At 44.8% G+C, this 20,477-nt stretch overlaps 2 protein-coding genes across 10 annotated transcripts in view; one reads left to right on the top strand and one right to left on the bottom strand.

The window, feature by feature from the left end:
- The window catches only part of mindy2 (MINDY lysine 48 deubiquitinase 2), a 22,919-nt gene extending 16,058 nt beyond the window's left edge, over positions 1-6,861 (top strand). Inside the window, exons 8-10 of one of the 2 annotated variants that reach the window (XM_081705997.1) lie at positions 824-1,018; positions 2,021-2,066; positions 2,490-6,861. In XM_081705997.1, coding sequence (XP_081562123.1) covers positions 824-1,018; positions 2,021-2,066; positions 2,490-2,746 — 498 coding nt within the window. In that variant the 3' untranslated portion in view covers positions 2,747-6,861. The remainder of the gene's footprint in view (positions 1-823; positions 1,019-2,020; positions 2,067-2,489) is intronic. The other variant, XM_035520969.2, reaches the window with a different exon arrangement.
- Positions 6,862-7,215: 354 nt separating this feature from the next.
- sltm (SAFB-like, transcription modulator) lies at positions 7,216-20,363 on the bottom strand. 8 transcript variants are annotated; one of them, XM_027007328.3, is made up of 21 exons: positions 20,190-20,241; positions 19,390-19,477; positions 17,739-17,816; positions 17,017-17,072; positions 16,602-16,629; positions 14,872-15,451; positions 14,173-14,216; positions 13,514-13,638; positions 13,212-13,361; positions 12,667-12,782; positions 11,602-11,750; positions 11,358-11,458; positions 11,156-11,212; positions 10,845-11,002; positions 10,574-10,754; positions 10,363-10,487; positions 9,694-9,867; positions 9,152-9,478; positions 8,485-8,626; positions 7,849-8,009; positions 7,216-7,646 (listed from the first exon to the last, which is right to left on the bottom strand). In XM_027007328.3, exons 4-21 carry the CDS (start codon positions 17,038-17,040, stop codon positions 7,550-7,552), a joined length of 2,739 nt encoding a protein of 912 aa, XP_026863129.2. In that variant the 5' UTR covers positions 17,041-17,072; positions 17,739-17,816; positions 19,390-19,477; positions 20,190-20,241; the 3' UTR covers positions 7,216-7,549. The 8 variants fall into 8 exon arrangements, with proteins under 8 accessions (XP_026863129.2, XP_026863123.2, XP_026863124.2 ...); XM_027007322.3 differs by lacking the exon at positions 17,739-17,816 and having other exon boundaries at positions 20,190-20,363; XM_027007323.3 differs by lacking the exon at positions 17,739-17,816 and having other exon boundaries at positions 7,849-8,006; positions 20,190-20,363.
- Between the last annotated feature and the right edge of the window lie 114 nt (positions 20,364-20,477).

Below are 20,477 nucleotides of genomic sequence, written 5' to 3'. Positions count from 1 at the left end.
TGAGATCGTTCAGTTGTTCAGCTTTATTCATCAACATGATCATTGCACAGTTCCGAAGCTCAGGGTAGAGCTGGAGGCTTTTGTCTGCTTGTCTTCCTGATACTAAACTTAGATTTCAGGTTAATCTAAGACCTTGAGGAGCATGTGTGGGGCTCGAGGGGGGTCTAAGATGCAGGGGTTGTAGCCGCAGCCTGTCTGTGGAGAGGGAGAGAGGGAGGGAGGGAGAGAGAGAGAGAGAGAGAGGGAGAGAGAGAGAGATATAGATTCAAAGATTCAATAATTGATGTTAAAAGCTTTGGGTCTCCTTTTTCCTGCAACCCTCCTCTGTCCCTGTGGGTTTAGGACTATGAGAGCAAACCTACCCACATGATGTTTTTTACATGAGAGCATCTCATGTGCTCTCTCTCTCTCTCTCTCTCTCTCTCTCTCTCTCTCTCTCTCTCTCTCTCTCTCTGGTTTTCCCTCTTCCTCCTGCCGCTCATTGCTTTTATTGCCTCTGGAAAATTGGATATTTTGTGTCTCCTGAAACTGTTTGTCAGCTCCTGACACTTTTTTATGCTTTGAGCATGCTGATTGGTTAGCAGTGAGAGTGTTTCAGGGTTATGACCAGGCTTCAGTCTTCATCCCACAGGAACAGCAGAGGGCGCTAAAGTCCTCTCCAGAGTAGTACATTTAGTTTTTTGACATGATTTTATTTTTAACTCCTTCTCAGGTTATGCTTACAAAGCTACATTTACTTCTACTAGATCATCTCACAGGAGGAACAGTACTGGGTTTAACTGGAGGCTAAAGTGCTTGTGTGGTTGGGTTGTGTTGTGTGCAGGACTACTTGATGGCGCTGTCCCTGCAGCAGGAGCAGCAAAGTTCTGAGCTGGGCTGGGAGCAGCTACCTGAGGGCATCAGTGATCTGGAACTGGCCAAGAAGCTCCAGGAAGAGGAGGACCGCAGAGCCTCCCAGTTCTACCAGGAGCAGGAGGAGGAGCAGGCGCAGGCAGCTGCAGCAGCCGCACAGGCCCAGGTACCCAAACCCTCAGAGCCGCGGGGGGCTTCTGTGACTCGGCTAATCGTTCAGCTCTATCCATCAGCAGGGTTGTTATCAGAGGCTTAGGGCCATACAGAAGTACTCACCCCCTTAAACGAAATCAGTCATCTGGATTACAAATCACATGTGCACAGATTGTTCCAGTCTGTGTTTTTACTGCAAGCCAATATGCTCCTAAAATAACATTTTCGAAGTCAAAATCCTTTATTTGTCAGCAGATCTCTTAACACTGAAGAAATGCTGCTTGCATAAGTAATTGAACTCTTTCAAAGTAGCTCCTGGTCGAACCAATTTCTGCTGCATTGACAGCTTTGCTCAGGTAAACGTCTGCCTGCGAGGGACTTGCGCTAATTCATCCTGACGGAGAACACCGGGATAACTGAACTACGGATTTCAAACAGTCCCACAGATTCTGGGTGGGACTGAGATGTGGACCTTGATTTGGCCACAGTGGAACAATCGCCTTTGTGGTGTTCCACTCCTGTGTTTCGTTTGTTGCTCGAGATCACTGTCCTGCTGAGAGTATTTGAGACTGAAGCAGTGATGCTTCATTACTTCATGTAATGCAGTAACTTCATTTTCTTCAGTAATGCCTAGCCAACCTCCCATACAGGCCAGTGGCATGCAGAGCTCTTGATGGGGCTGACTGGTGCACCTTCACTGCTGAGATGGTGATTGTCGAGGAATGGCTAATGTTAGGTGTGTGGGATGCAGAGCTCTTGATACGGCTGACTGGTGCACCTCCACTCCAGTCTCAGCCACTGAACTCTGGAGCTCCTTCAGAGCCACTGCTGGAGTCTCTGATACCGAGTTTTAAGGGACGTCTTGTCTAGGCAGTGCCTGGGTGGAGTGAGGCAGCCTCTGTTTCCTCACAACTGATCCGATAGTGCTCACCAGGATGTCCAAACACTGGGGTATTATTTTGTAGTGTTTTTCCTAACTTGTGCGTGGCTGTGATGTTCTCTTTCATTTCCTTAGACTGCTCTTTGTGCTACATTTTCCCAGCTCTCCTCCAGATTCACAGGTAAATGGTACTTGAATGAAAGGGTCTTTTTATCCAGATAAGGGGAAGTTTTTAGGAAACTTTAGAAAGGTCATACCTGTAAGGCGACCGTGTCCTCGTGAGTGCAGTATCTATGCAAATGTGGAGCTTCCATAACTCAGGAATATGCAAGCAGCATGTTTGTTGTTAGTCCCTTTTGTCACAGAATACTTTCCTTGCATAAAACCAGTATCACTTTAAATAATTAGGACACAGCATGAAATATAAAAAAATATGTCACTTGTAATACAGGTTTTTCAGATGACTTAGGTGGGATGAACACTTTTGCAAGGCAGTGTATCTACATATTTTCTTACCTTCTGCACACTTCTACAAACTTTAGCGAATGTAATTCCTGTAGCATGTGGTAGAATGTCTGTCTCTCTTCCTCACTCCCCCCTGCAGGGCCAACAGCAGGCAGCAGGGGGCGCTCAGGCCGACGGCGCAGTGGCAGGGGCAGCATCGGGGACGGCCTCCCTGAGCCCAGGCAAGCAGGCCTCCGCTGGGGAGCGCAAAACCAAGAAAGAGGCCAAAGACAAAGACAAATGTGTCCTCTTGTAACGGAAGCGGATTTGTTGTTTGAGAGGCATCAGAGGACATCATTTCACACTGACTCAGTCCTGTCCAGAAAGGCAAGAAGAGATGGGGAGGAAGTGATTTAGGAAAGAGCGAGGTGAGGTGAGGAGCGTGAGAGAGAGAGAGAGAGAGAGAGAGAGAGAGAGAGAGAGAGAGATGTAGGAAGGAAAGAACCTGCTGTTCCTAAGCCACTGGTGCCTGACTTTCTTAGCCCTCTGTGCTCTGAGCTCACAGTACAGGGCAGTGGGGTAGAACTGCCCCTGTGACTTTCCTCAAGCTTGCAGCCCCTTCCTACAGGTGCCCAGCACACCGCTGTGGGGTGACGCCAAGCTTATGGAGGAGGAATTTTATAACAAAAGCAGAAAAATTCAGAAACAGAACCACCGAGGGGGGAAAGGCACCATTTTTTTTTTTTTTTTTTTTTTTTCCGTTTTTGTTGAGTTCTGTTGTTATTTGTTGTTCCTAAGCTACTTTATACCAGTTGACACTTACACTTCATATATGTAGAGATGTTTGGTTTGTTTTCGAGGCCTAATATTTAAATACAGCTTGTTTTGAAGGTCATTCTTGCGAAGAAGAGGATGCATAGGTAGCCGGCCTACACATCGCTGTGCAAAGATGTTTCTTCCATGACAAACTTGGGTTTCCTAATTCAATGCCAAATATGTTTTCTTCGGCAGTCCACAGATATGGAGGTGTGACCTTACTTCCCTCTGCGTTCTGTTGGAGAGGTGGGTGTCCAAGTTAGATGCACCTTATTCTTGTGTCATGATGGAGAGGTGGTGAAAGTTATGTTCATCTAACCTGGAGATGAAGTGAACGGGATTATTGCAATCAGGAATTTTAATTTACTCTCACTGCCTGAGCCCCCCCCCGACGGCTAAAATTATTTTGTGGCCAAAAGCCCACGAGTCCAGTTGAGCTTTGCGTTACTGGACTCTGCTCGCAGCTGTGCCGCATCTCTGCCCATGTTCAGTGTGGTTTGTTTTGCCAAGCTCATTATTCCCCAGTGCTGAGTTGTGGTGTAGACGGTTTCAGACATTAAGTATATTGCTGTCTCCTCTAGTCACGTGTTTGCTTTTGTTTGTTTAAATCTAAAGTGAGCAGAGGTGCAGTTTTAACACAGCCTCTGCCCTGATCTTGATTCTTCCTGCTCTGAAGCTTGACAATTCAAACACGATGTTACTTTGGATTAGACTGTAATGTAACTTTGTGATTTAGGTATTCTTATTGTCTTCATGGTTTGTGCCATTGAGCTCGTTGTTGTTTTATGTTAACTCTAATTCTACTGTGTGTGTACATGTACCATACATACACGCGCGCGCGCACACACACGTCAGTGTCAGGCTGAGTGGAGTGTAACTCACCCCCTATATGTGCTCCTGCCTTATCCCAAGAAGAGAACCCTTTTTTTCTATCTATACATTCCAGCGGAATGCCTTGTGCCGGCCGCCCGTGCTCATTTGCTCTCCCGTCCGTTGGGGTGGGACTGCGTGTTTGAATCTTTGCCCTGTCTGTTAAAGGTTTGTTCAGCGCAGTGGCGAGGGTGAGGTTGTGTCTGGGGGACAGCAGACGGCTGCTCCCCAAACCCCCCCCCCCCCCCCCCCCCCAGACCATTAAAACCTCGGCACTGTGTGTGTGTCTTTTTTTCTGATTCAGCTCCTGCAGGGCAATATTTACCTGGGAGTTGAAACAGGTGTGTCAGAGCAGGAACACACACATACAGACACAAACGTGCAGTGTGGAGAATTCGTAAGCCTAGCTGACACAGGCTGGAGTTGTCTTATGGGGCCTTCAGTGGCCAGACTCTCTGTAAATAAATAAGCCTTACAACATTTACAATAACTTTTATACGACAGAAAAAAAAGTAGATGTGAGATGACACTGAGACAATCTGTAGACAACCGTTACCATAGACAGACCACTGCTCAGGCCTTCAAAGAAAGGAGCATAACCTCGGGTGTCTTGCAAAAAGTTTGCTGTGATGAATCTGCCTTGGTAAAGGGTAACCATGGTAATTTAATATACAGGGTTTGACTTGGATATTTCACAGGGGTTTGGGTGGGGCGGGTTTGTAAGGGAGTCTTGGATCTGATCAAGCGTTAGTGGAGCTGTTGAAGTGAAGGTCAGCCAGACCTGTCTGCTCGCGCATCCATTTTAGTTTTGCGCACATGACATCATCAGATTTTAACGCAGGTCACAGTCAGAGCGTAGCACTCCATATTGCGCGCACCTGCACAGGTGCTCAGGTAAGCTGTAGACAGTGACTGCTTGTTTGCTTCAGTGTATCAGAATTGCTGGGTAGTACTTAACTGCAAGCACAATGATGGTTGCAAAAATGATTAGAGAGTAGAGCATTTCTTGAACTAATTCAGACAATTCTTAGTGACTTTAATTATTCAAAAAAAAAAAAAAAAGGGGGGGGGGCAAAGTGCAAAAAACAAAATGCTGCATCCACTGCATTCAGTCTATATATTATAATGCAACAGTTCAACATTCTTAACCAAACAAAGACTCCGTTACACGTTTATTTCAGTGAAGCAGTGAAAGCTATTATTCAAAAAGTGGTCTGTATCCAGTGTTTCATTTATTACAAATGATATCCTCCTCTATAGTTCTTGAAATATATATACAGAGTGGTTTTTCCCTCCGTTCACTCAGCTGTTGCATTAATTCCAGTGATGCTTTTATGTAGATTCTGGCTGCGATCTCAGATGCTGTACTTACACTTCTGGTTAAACATGGACATTCCAAGGTGCTTGATACCAGTGAGGTTTGGGAATGCTGGTACTTCAAATGCAATTTAATGCCAGTTTTCCAGACACAGGAAAAGCCTAGTGATATATTCTCTATTAGCAAAGGAAGACTCCCACTCATTGTAATTTATTCTACACCTAATCTATAAGGGAAACTGTCCAAGTAATAAGGTGTCTCTTAATGTGCACATGGACACTGCTTTTTGTAGCCAACTGTTAGCTTGTCATTTGCATTGATTGCCAATATTTCTGTATCTTCTTGTAGCTTGTGCTTTAGCTTGAACCTTTGCTCCCAAATTGTATTAATCTCATTTTTTTTTCCTCATGTGGACTGTCAACAAAGCCTAGTTGTAGGGTTTGTAAAAGATGTTGGTGAGGTGTTTTTTTTTTTTTTTAAGCTGACAAAAACAGGCTTGTCTTAAGACTGTTTTAGGCAATTTAATTGGTTATGCACTGGTCTATGGTTAGAATGCACTGCTAGGGGACAAAAAATACCTCATTTTATACAGTAATAGATGCACCAGAATGAATGAGTGTTAGGCCACCTCAAACTCTTACAGAACCTGATAACCAGAAAGTACTTATTACTTCTATCAGCATCAAGGACTCTACAGGGCTTCAGCAAATACAAAAATATCTGGAGGGCAAGGCTTGGGGTTTTGTCCTGAACACACTATACTGCTAGTGCTGCCCCTAAGATGCCTGCTTAGCTTTGACCATTTCAGCTTTGCAAAACCTTTCATGCAATTTGGGTAGCTGGCTACTGTAAAGGATCTGGGGCAGGCAAAGGGGATACTGCGTAGAAGGCACACTCATAGCTGGACTTTATTTCCACATTGAAGTCAGGAATGCAGGACATATCGGTTTGGGGCAGACTAGGCCTCGCTCCCCAAAACTCACAGCCTGGCAGCCAGGCAGAAGTCAGCAGCATTGGTAGTGAAATTGCTCCAGTCAAGGATCTGCTATGGTTTTGTTTAGACAATATATGTTAAGTTGATTTTAATACCACACTGGAGCCTGTTCAGTCTGTATGTACTCAATCACAGGTGGAGAAAATCAGATTCTCATTGTGCATTCTTCCTCCACTTGCAACTTAGTGGATGGACCCAATGACAAACTAAAACTCTTTTACAATGCATGTTTAGAGCTAACTGCAACACAGGCATAATGTTCTAACTCAGTCCCATCAATACCTTTTCTATTTGTACTTCCTTTGTATGTCTATTTACACAAAATATTTAAGACAAAAAGCTATAAAAATACTGGATATTAAAAGGGTCAAACTTCTTTTGCATTCAAATGTTTCAACTGTTTATGTACATATGACCAAAATATGTATGTAGGCAAAAAGTGTGTGTGATGTAAGTAAACAGATATTATCTGTAACAAAAAGCCTTAGACGAGGGATACAACGCCTGATTAAAAATAAATCCTTGGCAGTGAAATGTTGCATTGTATTTCTTCATAGGTGCAATTGTATTTTTGTTGTCCATCTCTCCCCCCACCCCTATACAGTAGCAAGTAGGGTGTCTGTAAAAGCAGAAATGGAAAAAGAAAAAACTTCTATAATTTAATGACAACTCATGAGAAGCACCAGCAGCAGAGTGAAGTGAAATGCTAACGCAGAGAGAACTTGCCCCATGCCTCCCCAACACAGATGTTCACTGCACTCTGTCCTAACCCTAATCCTGATCCTGATGGAGAACTACATTGCATCTTTTGCCCCATGACGCAGGTCATCAGGAGTTTAAAACAAGGGCTACCGCATGAGTAAACACTGGCATAGAAAAGTCACAAAGTTTGCTTTTTTCTATCTTTTAAGACACAGGCAATTTCAACACGCCAAGGCTGGTTTAAACAAACAATCATCAAACTGTACAAGCTGCCCATACTGTATGTGCTGGAGCAGCATGTATGTGCACTGGCATTGTTTTACAGTTCACAGAATAGTTGAGGAACATTTCCTACATGTAGCTTAAAGCTCTATACAAAAAACAAATGATCTTTTCACGATAACCTGTCGGCCACAGTCCAACCATTTAAAAACATCAAAAATCCCAAACTTAAAAAAGAAAAATTAAGTTATAAAGGGTGCTTGTTTTTTCTTGGTTGCAAAAAGGAGAAGGCAGGATGCTAGAATCTCCCTTTAAAGGGTTTGAATCCTCCACTGCTGCCCGCCATGGGGACATTGGTGATCTGGACGATTCTATTCATGCCAGCAGAGGAGTGGCTGTAAACACACAGTACAATTTATGACCTCAAATTATACAGATCAGTGTACAATTACTGAAAAATCACATATGCAGAACCATAAACCCATTTAGACTTGCATAATAGTATTTTGTTCACTTTTGCTATAAACTGTCCACTGGTCATTATGTAGTTAGTAACCTCCACCACCCAACATTCATACATCTTAAGTAAAGCCATACCTAGAGTGTGGAGTCATCATGCCAGGCCTGCTCTCTCCCATGCGCCGGTTATCAGGGAAGCCGCCACTCTGGGAGCCCCCGGACCCATGCCACTCCTTCCTAGGCCCTTGGTCACGGCTGTGCCTCTCCACCACCACCTGCCGCCCACTGCTGAAATGCTGCTGCAGCAGCAACACAAGAGCAGGGCATAAGGTGACTCATGACAGGGTTCTGTTGCCTGCGCTAGTACAGGTGGGCTTGGCAGGCCAGAGCCCCCGCTGCAGCACACCTCACTCAGCTCACCTGAGCTCCTGTCTAGTCTTCAGCAATATCCAGCCAGGCCAGATTTCAGTTTTGTTCTACCTACTTAATGCCTGAACTAGGTAATTAAGGGCAGCAGAATTCTTCATTGCCAAGATATGCTGGGAACTTGAACATGAGTTAAAAAAAAAAAAAGACACACAACCAACCAACAAATCGGTCTGGTTGGGGGTCCCAGAGGACAGGACTGAGCTTTTGAACGGACAACACTAACATACAGCGCATGTCCTCCACTGAACCAGTGATCTCCAACGTGACTTTACAGCAACTCAAAAAATGACTACAGTCTCTCTCCCCGGCATCCTGTGCCCATACAAAAGCGTGGCAAGCGCTCACCTGCTCTCCCATGACAGCCGGCCTTCCTCCATCTCGGCTGCTGAAGGTGGTTCTGCTGTGGCTGCCTGAGGCCGGTGCTCCTCTCATGGCGGGCCCGGGGCCCTCTCTGGTTGAACGCTCGGGCCGCAGTCGCACCGAACCCCTGGTGGAACACACAGAATGCGGGACACTCACCACACGCCTCTTACGCTGCTGTCATTTACAACAGGTGCTAGTGGTGAGGGTGGGAACACTGTTTCTGTAAGCACATCATGTGCTGTAAGCCATACCTAGAGTTTGGAGCATTCTGTAAGCACATCACTGCCAGCTACAGGCGTAGCTTCTACCACCACAGCACAATTGAACATTAAAGTGCCGCTGCTTCGTTAACAAGTCGGTGAACCAAGATGTTATCCACCATTTTCCCAACAGTATTCATTTTATTGTTTGTTCTCCATGCTCCAGCAGAGCTCAAAACACTTCCCACTTTCACTCTCTGAGCCAGCTTATTAGGGGCCTTTGATAATTAGCTGCTCTGCTGGATCAGGTGTACTGGAGGAGTATTTTTCCCCAGGGACTCCTATACTACAACAGTAAATACACAGACACTGCTTGGCTACTCCAGAACAAACGAAAAATACAACAGGTCACACACACAGATCTTAACACATTGCCCTACAGCCTTTACCGGACATCGCCTGGTTTGGTGTTCATGCCACTGTCATTTTTCCAACCGGTGTGGCCCGTGTCTCTGGCTGAGCGTGAATGGGTCATGGCTGGGGGAGGCGCTCTGCCCCCTGCTGGCCGCTCAGGCATAGTCACAGGCCGTCGCTCATCTCGGTCCCGCATCTCCCTTCTGTCGGTGTCCCGGAGCTCAGCTCGGGGCGGAGGGGGCGGAGGCTCAGTTCGGCGCACAGAGTCAAAGCCTTTGGGGTAACGGTCGAAGCTGGAGCCGTCCCGCCGGGGGTCGGGCCGGGCCTTCTTGCTGTCTGGCTCACCCTCGAAGCGATTCCGCCTGAGAGCCATAACCGGGATTAACACAGAACAGCATAAACTGCTCACACACAGGTGTACTGGGAGCTAGATGAGTGCAAAAAAAACTGGGAACCACTGCACCATTGTATAGAACCATCCCATTTGTTAGTGTGTGCAGCTGCTGTACCATGAACCCTTCCCAAACCGCAACAGCTCAACTGTCATCACACAGACTTACGAGCAGCGGCCCCTCACCTGTCAAAGCTGTTGGCCTGAACAGCACCACTGTCTGGGAAGCGTGGCCTGTCCCTGGAGCTGAAGTCGTTGAAACGGCCTTGCGGCCGGCTGCCGTAGTCTGAAGCCTGGCCGATCCGGCCCTCAGACTCTGGCGGCATCTTCTTATTGCCGTTCCAGTAGGGGTCATCCCTCCTGCATGAAGCAGAAGAGTTAGGCAACCAGCACATTTAAATTCTATGACCACCACCACCCAGACACACTAAACCACTACTGAAGTTGTACGAATTGCCACAATAAACTGACTGGAAAACAGCTGGAATGTTCTTGGAACAACCTTCCCAGTGCACAACTAGTTGGCCATAACACAACCACAGTATAGACTATGCCTGTCAGAACAGGCCCATATACCACCTGACAAGTACCGCTGTTGCAGAGTAGTTACCTTAACATTACTGAGCATTTTTACTGCAGTTAATCAAGTCTTTTAGACTTCAGAAGAGACAGTCATATTCATTCTTTAATATCCATTACCATTAAATGCATTCTGCATTCATACCAATTTCACTGCTAAATGTTTAGTTAGAAAGCTAACAGCACTTCTACTAGCAAATTCTTGGAGGGACTAGTCATAAGATTAAGTAGCATTGGCCTGGTGGTGAAGGGCTGTGAGGGAGTGGAGCTGGGCACCTGTGGTCCACGTCACGGCCTCTCTTTAAGCTGTTGCGCTTTTCCTGTTCGTAGCGCAGTTGCTCCTGCTGTCTCCTCAGCTCCTCCCTCTCCCGTGCCAGACGCTCCGCCTCCTTTCGCCGCTCCTGCCAAAATCACAAGGCTCTGAATTCAGCGAGCGGGAATTAAGAGGTCAGAGGGGCGTATGCAGTGGTAGCGGCACGTGGCCCACCTGCTCTATGCGGATCCGCTCCCTCTCCAGCCTCTCCCGCTCCATGCGCTCCCGCTCCAACTTCTGCCGCTCTAGCTCCAGCCGCTGGCGCTCTCGCATCAGGTTCTCCCGCTCCTCACGCTCTCTCAGCACACGCAGACGTTCTCGCTCCCGCCGCTCGCGCTCAGCCATCTCGCGCCGCCTGCATGCCACAGCCGCCGAGAGCAAAACAGGGTGAGTGTGCAAGAGAGCGCGAGTGTCTACGAGTCGGAGTGTGAGAGCTGTGTCGCACCTGCGCAGTTCCATGGCCCTGCGGACACGCTCCATTCTGACCATCCGCTCGCGCATCCTTTGCTCCTTCATCTTCTCAAAGGGCAAGATATCCTTACTGCCACCCTTAGTCAGCAAAGGCCTGCTTTTCTTCATTGCCTCCATCTGTGTGAATGGTAACTGCCATTAAAAGAAGGCATTTTTAACTGCCAGGCATCCTCACAAGAAAAAAAGAATAAGGGGGAGCTGAGTCTCTCTTGGGCTCAACTCTGCTCAAGTGTTTATCCTGTGCAGGCTGGTGTGGTTTTATAAAATAAAAAAAAGTTTACAAACCTCTTCAGGAGGAATGAGCCACCTGGGCCGTCTGTTCATCATATTGGGAATTCCAGGCTGAAGAATGAGAAGAACAAGGCTGGACTGTCATCTCAGACATTACAGTAATTAAAACAAACCAACAAGCTAATGTAATCAATGGTGATTGATCTAATACATCAACTTTAATTAAAACCACACAATACAGCACTTCATCAGCTACCTTGTCAAACCTCCCTCCCCGTCTGAACGGAGGGCGAAGTTTATTGAAACCTTGGTCACCCTTAGTTTGGTCAATCACTACCATCTTCCCTGGACTCTTCCCTATGGGAAAATAAACAAGAGACAGCTCTTTACACCATTCATACAAAAAACCAAAAACACCCCCCCCACACACACACACACACACACACACACACACACACACTGAGGTGGGGTAACACGACAAAATAATCCATAAAACATACGGCCATGCTTCTTCTCTTCCTTCTTAGGCTCAGAGATGGAGCCAGAGGAGGGGGCATCAACCTTCATGCTCTTGGAGTCCTGTTTCTTGGAGACGTCTTTCGCCTCCTTCTCAGAGGGCTTCTTCTCTTCCTTTTTAGAAGCCTGAATCCTATGGAGACGCAGGCATTGGGATTACTACCTGCACATCCATCAGCACGCATGCCGAGCACTTGCCAAGATCATGTAGTGCTCCTGCCCCAGACATCTCTCTCTGTGCAGGTCTCAAAGTTAACCTTAAGACAAAATATTTCACTCAGCACTACCATGTTAGATGGTAACTAGCAAACCTACATATAGCAAATACAAATAATCCCCACAATTCATTTAAATCACACCAATTCCTTTTACATGATTTTGAAGACTAGATTCCGTTTACACTTCATAATGAGAGCAAAGTTTACTCTGCTGCATAAAGTGCACACCAATACAACTTCCATTTATTTCCTACTTTAAACATGTTTTTTTTTGGCAGTGTTATATGCCGTCTTATTCTGGAAGAAACCATTTAAAGCAGGCAATGAATGGCCTGCCTCAGCAGAGAAGGCTCTCTCTCACAGCTGCTTTCATTTCTGCAATATTCCAGATGACTTTAGGCACATAAGAGAAATCAGCATTGGTGGCAAAGAATTTTGTCTGGTTTCACGGATACAGAATACCAGTCATTCCTTTGCATATGATGCCAGCCATTTAATTTAACTGGTGAGACACTATCCTCCATCTTGCATTACCTCATCTTTTGGCAGTACTTGGCAGACACATGTCCATTTATGTAACTGCATGCAGACCCATTCAGTTTACATGTAAAGTAAAACTTGTTCAAGAGCTGTCTCGACCACATCTAAATGTGGTTCGAGTGATCTGATGGTAATCCAACTGCAATGCATCCTGGGAGCATTTTTACCAAGCTTTTCACGTCAATTGAAATCCAAACATGATTGATCACGAAAAATGCAAGGTGTAAACAGCCTTTGAGTCTATATATGAATATATAGAATTTTATTACCACCACCACCCAAGATTCTCACTTGCTAGTGGCCTTCATCCCGGTAGGTGTCCGCTTCTCCCCTGATGCTTTACTGGACCCGGTTTTGTCCTCCCCCTCCTTCTTAGAGAAGTCCTTCTTGAAAGGGTCACTTTTAACCTAAAGGACCAGGACCATAAAACATACCATTAAATCCCCTTTTGCTCATCCTCAAAGAGTACAACATTCATGATCTGCAATTATATACACCCTTTTGAACCCTCATACCATTCTCAGGCACACCTTCCTAAAGACCTCTCCCTGTGATCATTACATACTAAACATGATTGCTCCATTGATAGAGAGGGGGGGAAAGTAGCAGACTATGTAACTGAGAAACTGTGACCAAGTTTGATGATTCAATTCATTAACAGTCTACCAAAAGAGCATCCAAATGTAGGGACGCCAAGAGTTCAGGAGAATCATCACACTTAACACACCTTATAAAGCTCACAATATATGAGGAGTGATTAGTTGATTTCCCTGGTCAATCTTGCTAGACTATGGCCCACTGGGCAGCCAAGGGCATCAATAAGTGGCAGCCTTTACCCTGTCCACGGATATCTGCTGGCCATGGAGCTCTGTGTGGTCCAGGTGGGAGATGCATCTGGCCACTTCTGCACTGGAGGACATCGTCACCAGGCCGTAGCATTTGGCTCCCGGGCTGCGGGCATTGGTCACCACTTTGGCACTAAAAACCTTAAGATAAACAACAAAATCTGGAGATGAACATTAAGTCTGAAATTATATGTATTACTTTAACACCTTCATAAATTTATGCTAAAACTAGTCAAACCGCTCCCTGGCCCCAAATGCCCTCCCAAGTTCGTCTCCAAAAAAGGTGGCGTTACCTTTCCATATTTGCCAAAAAGGTTTTTTAGGTCAGCCGCTTTCGTATTCGAGGACAGGCCGCTCACCCACAAGTTACGCGTAGAGCTTGTGCTGCTGCCGGTGCCTCCTAAATACGGATCCCAAGCTAAAGGTCAATGACAAACACTCAATACATCAAGCACACATCACCTGGCCTACCTACTCTCTTGGACAGAAAACAAATGTCCTGTTTTCTGATGAGCTATATTGCAAGACTCTACTGCTCCAATATTTTTAATGGTATTCTGCTCCACTGGACTGTTCAAGTCCAGAGAGAAATTGCAGTAGTGGTAGTTGTAAATCCCTGGTTTAGACAGGCCCTCTACAGCTTGACAATTGCACATTAGCCAGCATCACGAGTTAGGCTGCTGCTTTCATGTGCCCACATGCAGTTACGGTTGGCAATAAGCCTCTATGACTTTATATTGGAAACACCATTTGTGCAAAACAACCACATGACTACAACTCAGATCAAAGTTCCGATCAAAAGGCTTGCCATGGCTCAAAAGCCGATAGATGACTAACCGACACCATCTTGTTTTCTCAGAATAGCATGTCATGTAATCACTTGGTAAATGTCTACTAATGTAAATCACTTCAGGCTGCTTTTATGCAAGTAATTTAAGAGAGCCACCCTTACCTTTCTCATCTTTTGTGGTCTTCCCATCTCTGTCTTTTGAGGAGCTACAATGCAATTATGGTGAGAGTGACAAGAGAGAAATGAGCAAATGATACAAGAACAGTGGGGTCAACCTGTGGGCACCGACATACATATCCACACAAACAACCATCATTCAAAACGTCGCTTTGGTGCGTTACAAAAAAGGAAAAAACAACAACAACAACAAAAAAGAAAAAACAACATCCTCATAGGTAAGGCTTGCACTTGGGTAACTCCAATAAGGCTTCTTTCATTGCTTTTCCACGGGAGCAAGGTGGCTCAGGTTTCTGCCAATTTATTCTCTTGGTCAATGAAATCTTCAGCAGTGTGTTCAACTTCACAGCGAATCACTTCATTGGTGATTGATAAACCCCTCTGTCATCACTGGGACTACTGCTCTTTTTTAAACCCATAAGTATGGACTGGAAAAGGCAATAAAAGTGCTGGAAATGTGAGTAACAGCCGTGTTCTGATCTCCTTGTTTAATGCCACCAATTAACCAACTTCAAAAAAAAAAAAAGGCCAACCAAATCAAAGGAAACCAATGGCAGGAATTAGGTACAATGAACAACTCGTTATGGGAGGAGAAAAAAATCTTGCAGCTACCCACAATGCTGCGTTCTTAGTGACCTGGAACTTGGTAGAAGTATCTTAAAGAACTGACATAGAAAGACAAACCTCTTTGCTTGACCTGCTGCCCCAGTAGAAGAGGGGCCTTTCTTCCCAGAATCCTTTTCTTTGTCTCCCGATTCAGCTTTCTTCGAGGCCTCCCTGCTGTCCTTCTTGGTGGCATCAGACTTCGGCCCGTCATCCCTCTTACCATCTTTGTGGCCGTCCTTTGCTTCAGCCATCAAGTCTGCCTCTTGCCTCATCTCGGCAGAGGCTTCTGGCTCCTCACAGCCCTTGTCTGCCTCAGAATCTGGAAGTTTCACATGTTTACCTGTTTCCAGGAGGTCGTCGCCATCCACATCCAGGGTGATGGCATCTTCAGCCTGGATGGTGACGGATATGTTATCATCTTCGACCTCTCTGGCTTGTTCGGGAACAGGTTCGCTTTCCAAGGCCTCCATCGCAGGGGCTTCAGGTTCAGCTTCAGCCTCAAGCTCAGGTTCCACCTCTGCTTCTATCTCAGGCTCCGCCTCTGCCTCAACCTCAGGCTCCACATCTGGTTCTGGCTGTGCCTCAGGTTCGGCGAGGCCATCCCCACCGGAGAAGGATTTAGAATTTTCACGAGTAGCATCATCAGTATCAGTTACATCTGAGGGATTTAACAAGGATAAGACATGGCAAAAACACATTGTTTAACATTCACATCTCTGAGCTACGTCACCTAGAAAGCAGAATAGAGAGTAAGTTTAGTGTTAGTGGTCATCGTAGCTGAAGAAACCACAGGTATAACACAAAACATACATTCCTTAGAAAAATGGAGGGATTCAACAATCTTCAGTCATCTCAGGCACAATAACTTCTTATAAAACAGCCACTGACAGCATTCTTCTTTGGTCCAATCTTAGAAGGATCCTGTTTCTTCCTTCCAATGGCTGAAATTGGTTTGGATGTCTGTGCATTACAGATATGCGTTTGGTATTAAAGAAATGTTCATGGGTGCCAAACAAACAAGTCCTTGTTCCAGCAGTCCAAAGTAAGCCATGTGGCTCATCAAAGCCATGTCCAGCGTCATCTTTCCAACACTTTCCTCAAGTTCCTTCTCGACTTGTTACAGGGAAGGAGAGAGGGGACTCCTCATCCTCTCTGATCTGCTGGAGAACCGGCTCGCGCCACTGGGCTCTGTCCACAACACACCACTGGGAACACGTTCTGAGCCCTATGTAGTCTTGACCATGCTCCAGACAAAAGCAGCGAGACATGCATTCCACTCCAGACACGTAGCCATGATACCTGACAGTCAAAAGGGGGAGTTGAGATCATGCTGCGTCATCACCTTACTGGTCATCCAAGACAAGCAGCATGTCTCCGTCCCAGTTCTACCAAACGTCCACAGAAGGAGGAAGCAGCCCGTTTGATGCATTGAATCCTGATCTGAGGAGAATGATATGAGGAGTCCTTGTGCATGTTTTAAAAGCCTCCCCCGTTGTTCATAAGGAGCAGCAGGATAATGCTTTCTCAGCAAAACCATGTCGGCAATATAAGTCGGTGTTAAGAGAAACTGTCGGATCTGATCCATCCTTTGATGCAGCAGATGTGCTCAACGTGAGGAGCAAAATGATGCAATAATTGGTTCCCAGTCCTGTCGGTACCGTGCAGACGAAAGACACCGGGATCTCAAGTCGCAAAGAGATTTAAAAGCAAGGCGCAAAGTAAGGAAGGAAAGTCCCACCTTCAGAGGAGCAAGAACCTGTGGAGCCTAAAAAGATTATCAGCCCACCCCAGCGTGAAACCACACATACCTCTCTCAAATTCCTCTTCTTCTGCTTCCTGGGGAAAAATTTAAAAAATCGGAACAATTAAATAACAAATCAGAGCATTATTACAAGTCTTACTAGAACACTGAAAACCTAGAAAAAGGGGATGTCACAGACAAGTCTTTAACACCTTTTCCCAGTATTGCATTTTTCTCATTCAGCCACAAAATAAGTATAATTACGATGTTTTTGTATTCGTATGCATTTATTAAAATAGTCCATTCAGAGATGTACAATAAGCCAGATAAATTTTCTACACTTCCAACAGTAGTGTCAACACTTTTTGCGTCAGATCTAATCTTACCATGGTGAGAGTCGTATATATGAAACACTACGCAGACCAAAAGGAACATGCAAACTAATCTTGCTCTATTAACACAGGTTTTCATAGAGCCCTTACCTTGGAAAATGACTCCTCTTCCATTGTAACGTCAAGGTCGGAATCAATCTTCTTTCCTGAATGGACACAGACATGCAAGACCTTCAAAACATGTCAGCCAATGTTAAGATAATTATAGTAATTATAGAAGGTGTACATAACACAAACCAGATGCAACATTAAATTGCAAAAACACAGCACTTCGTTCCACCAGCTCTCGCTCTTATATATATATATATATATATATATACACATAAATATAAATCACACGAACACACACACACTGCAAAAAGGCACCACCAGAATTTTAAGGTCACAGAGGTTCCTAAATGCTCTGTTTGCTGATATGGGGAATTATATATTCAATAAGAATCAAAAGATAAATCCAATAAAAAATGACAACGGATAGCCAAGTCAGTTGAAGAGAACAGCTGGTTCCGTTCTTCATTTGCAGGTTAATAACAGGTGCCTTCCAGAGAAGGACTGATTTACACAGACATCTCAATTTTTATACAGTTTCAGGGGGATAAAGTAATTGTCCATCAATTTTTAGCATTCCAATCATTGAAGGTGTCACCAATATGCCCCAAATATTCATGTATTCATCAGATAAATATACTTTATGAATCATTTGGGGCTCAGTACAGGAATAAACCAGAATAAACTGCTTTTCTGGCCTTGAAGCCTTTCCCTAGATGTCACAAAGCATTAATAAATTATTAAAGAAACATGAATGAACAAACCTTTGTGCCTGCCTGGTCAGTCTATAGAAACCTTCAGTGGCCATTACACCAAGATGTCACACAGACCATAATATGAAACTAAATAATAATAAATAAAACAAACATTCATTTTATTACTTCAGCACTTTTGAAACAGCTTTCCTGGTACATTTGTCTCAGATGCCATTACTTAACATCTACCAAAACTGCTGCTCATGGGCACCTTTTTCCAGATTAAGTCATTTATCGCTAAAGTTGAATAATTTTTTGATGATAACTGCCTTCCATTTTCTGAGGCTTTCACAGGAGGCTCTGAGGCTCCTCCATTCTATGAGGGTTTTCAAGTGAACTGAGAACGACACACAGTAAGAGAACAGAGGGTAGCACTCATTCAGAATGCACATCATAAAGGGGACGTTCATCCAAAATCATATAGTGTAGCCTATTTGTTAGATGTGTCTGGGATGTTTTCTAGAGTTTCAAACTGTGTTACAATATGCATTTTCAAGAATGGTTTTTGCCAATGACAAACTGGCAAGCTGTATTCAAATTAATCAGACACATTTCTCAATCATTCTATGCACACTTACTGATTTGTCAATTAATTTCCTCATAGCATGTTTTAATAAGGAAATTAAAAAAAATTTCATTTTTCCATTGCAATGATCAAAGCATCCATTCACTTCTCCCTGGTTTTTAATTTTGGGTTAACAAGTTGCATTTTCATAAGTTGCATCAGTGGAACACGCTTGCTGGTGTTTTAATTTTTGGTGTTCTTCCAGCAGTTACTAAGAGGTACATCATTACTGATCATGAATGCCATGAAGACCAGAAGACTGTTCATTTTTAACTTGGAGACACAGCTGTCAATTATGGCCTCAAACAATTTGATGGCATTAATGACAAACTGACATGGCGTGAAAACACTTCCATCAGCAAATATTTTGGTGAATGTTGTCTGTTCTGCAACTTAAAGGCGCAATTAGTCATTTTTCCAATGATGACGCTCCATATCGTGAATTACACCGACATTATACAGACACCTAGTGGCCTGGATATTTGAGGTTCTATACTAAAACGATTTTTAAAAATGGCCACCTCTGTGGAGCACAAACTGGCTCAGAAACTGACTACAAAGCAATTTGACCCTTCATCTCATTTCCAGTAAAATGCAACTCTCAAATGTAAAAACTTTCATAAGCATTTTGCTACTTCTGGTGGTAAAAAAAAGTTACCTATTGCTCCTTTAACAAATACTATTTGTTCTGTAGTGAAATGAGGGGGGGGGGGGGGGGGGGTTTGCTATTTTTGAAAGCGTGTGCTGAAAGCGTGCTGACAAAGTTGCGTCCGTCCGTGGTCATGTTATGTGCAAACTATCCATTTTGCCACCGAATTCAGTGTGGTATGAGAGTGTTTAATATGAAGAATGGAAACCACCCAGAAATTGTCTAACAGCTAAAAACGTAGGAGTCAAATGTGAAATAAAGCCCTGCCATCGAGATACGAGCAACAGTTACAGCTTCCAACCATTAGTCTTCCATAATTTCGTGTCTTCACAGCTAAATCAAGTGATTAAGTCATCCAGCCCTCCGTGCCTCAGGTAAGAAAAAAGCTGGATCACTGGAGTCGTCAGTTTAACCGCACCAACCTGAAGCCGCAGCTGCATCATTACCTTTGGATTTTGCATTCTTTCGAGTAGGCGTGTCAGCTGACACGAGGATCTCAACGTTGTCTGGATCGCCACCTTCGTCCTCTATTGCCTGGGGGGGGACACTTTTAGTGTAAATTAATTACACTAAAATATACAGTTAAAGTAAGCCAAGTACGGGCTTGGACTCGGACATTTGTAAAGATGCTTTGTGACAACATCTGTTGTGAAGAGTGCTATATAAATACAATTGACTTGACAAAACGAAATGCATAAACTCAACCAGCAGGCCACCAAAAGAGCGTGGTACGATAAAGCACTGTCGACATGAGCTTGCTATTGGAACAGCGCTCATTTGCAGGCTGAGGCCTCAGACCGTTTACGGTCGATTGTTTCCCATAAAAGCGCTCCGTCATTCATCCCTGGTAGAGGTGATGGCCAAAACGCAACGCACTCGAGTCAAGTGTAGCCAGAACGTTGTTTCACTATGAGCCGTTAGACTAAACAGCCCTCACCGGATTTCACCAGCACACCCGTGCGCGCGTGGCGATGCGCTCACTAAAGTGAACGTTAGTTAGCGCGTGAGAAACCGAACTTGTGGTGGTAGCGAAGTACAAAACTAAAGCCTTCTCAAAGCTAAATAAGCCACCTCAATACAGGCCCATTAAACAGCCATATAGTTATAGCCATAGCTACACTTTATCTATTTGTTGTATCGCGTTGTCAAGAATAAGACGCTGCAGTTAGGAGCTGCTGAACTCGCCGTTTGTGTGGATGCAGCCGCTAGCTCGCTAGCCAAGCCAGTGCAATTCTTTGATACTTACCTGTTTCAGTCTTGCAACAAGAACATTTTTAACTCCTGTGACATCCAGATTTCTCCGCTTGAGTTCTGATTTTAAATCTACAACACGCAAATCTGTAATTTTCTTAGTCTCCGCTGAAATGGCCCCCGACGCCATTTTAGCTACCAGTTCTTCACGGAGAAAACAACGCTCGCACGATGACGTCAGAGCGCGCTGACGCACTTCCGTCACACGCGTCGTTTAGAAACGTTTACTGAGCGTTATCTCGCGTTTACAGATACAGCTCTCTAAAGAGATCTTTAAAACTCT

The sequence above is a fragment of the Electrophorus electricus genome, chromosome 23, assembly GCF_041902795.1.
Source record: "Electrophorus electricus isolate QZ-2024a chromosome 23, ASM4190279v1, whole genome shotgun sequence".
Classification (NCBI taxonomy): Eukaryota; Metazoa; Chordata; class Actinopteri; order Gymnotiformes; family Gymnotidae; genus Electrophorus; species Electrophorus electricus.
This window is presented reverse-complemented; position numbering and strand designations above follow the sequence as displayed.

Excerpts from the sequence above, each read along its gene's own strand:
- sltm (XM_027007322.3), bottom strand. The coding sequence starts at position 20,324 with ATGGCGTCGGGGGCCATTTCAGCGGAGACTAAGAAAATTACAGATTTG. Across the intron at positions 11,459-11,601 it reads GGAAGAGAAGAAGCATGGCC|GGAAGAGTCCAGGGAAGATG; the intron begins GTATGTTTTATG and ends ATTTTCCCATAG. Across the intron at positions 9,479-9,693 it reads CAGGCCAACAGCTTTGACAG|GCGGAATCGCTTCGAGGGTG; the intron begins GTGAGGGGCCGC and ends TATGGCTCTCAG.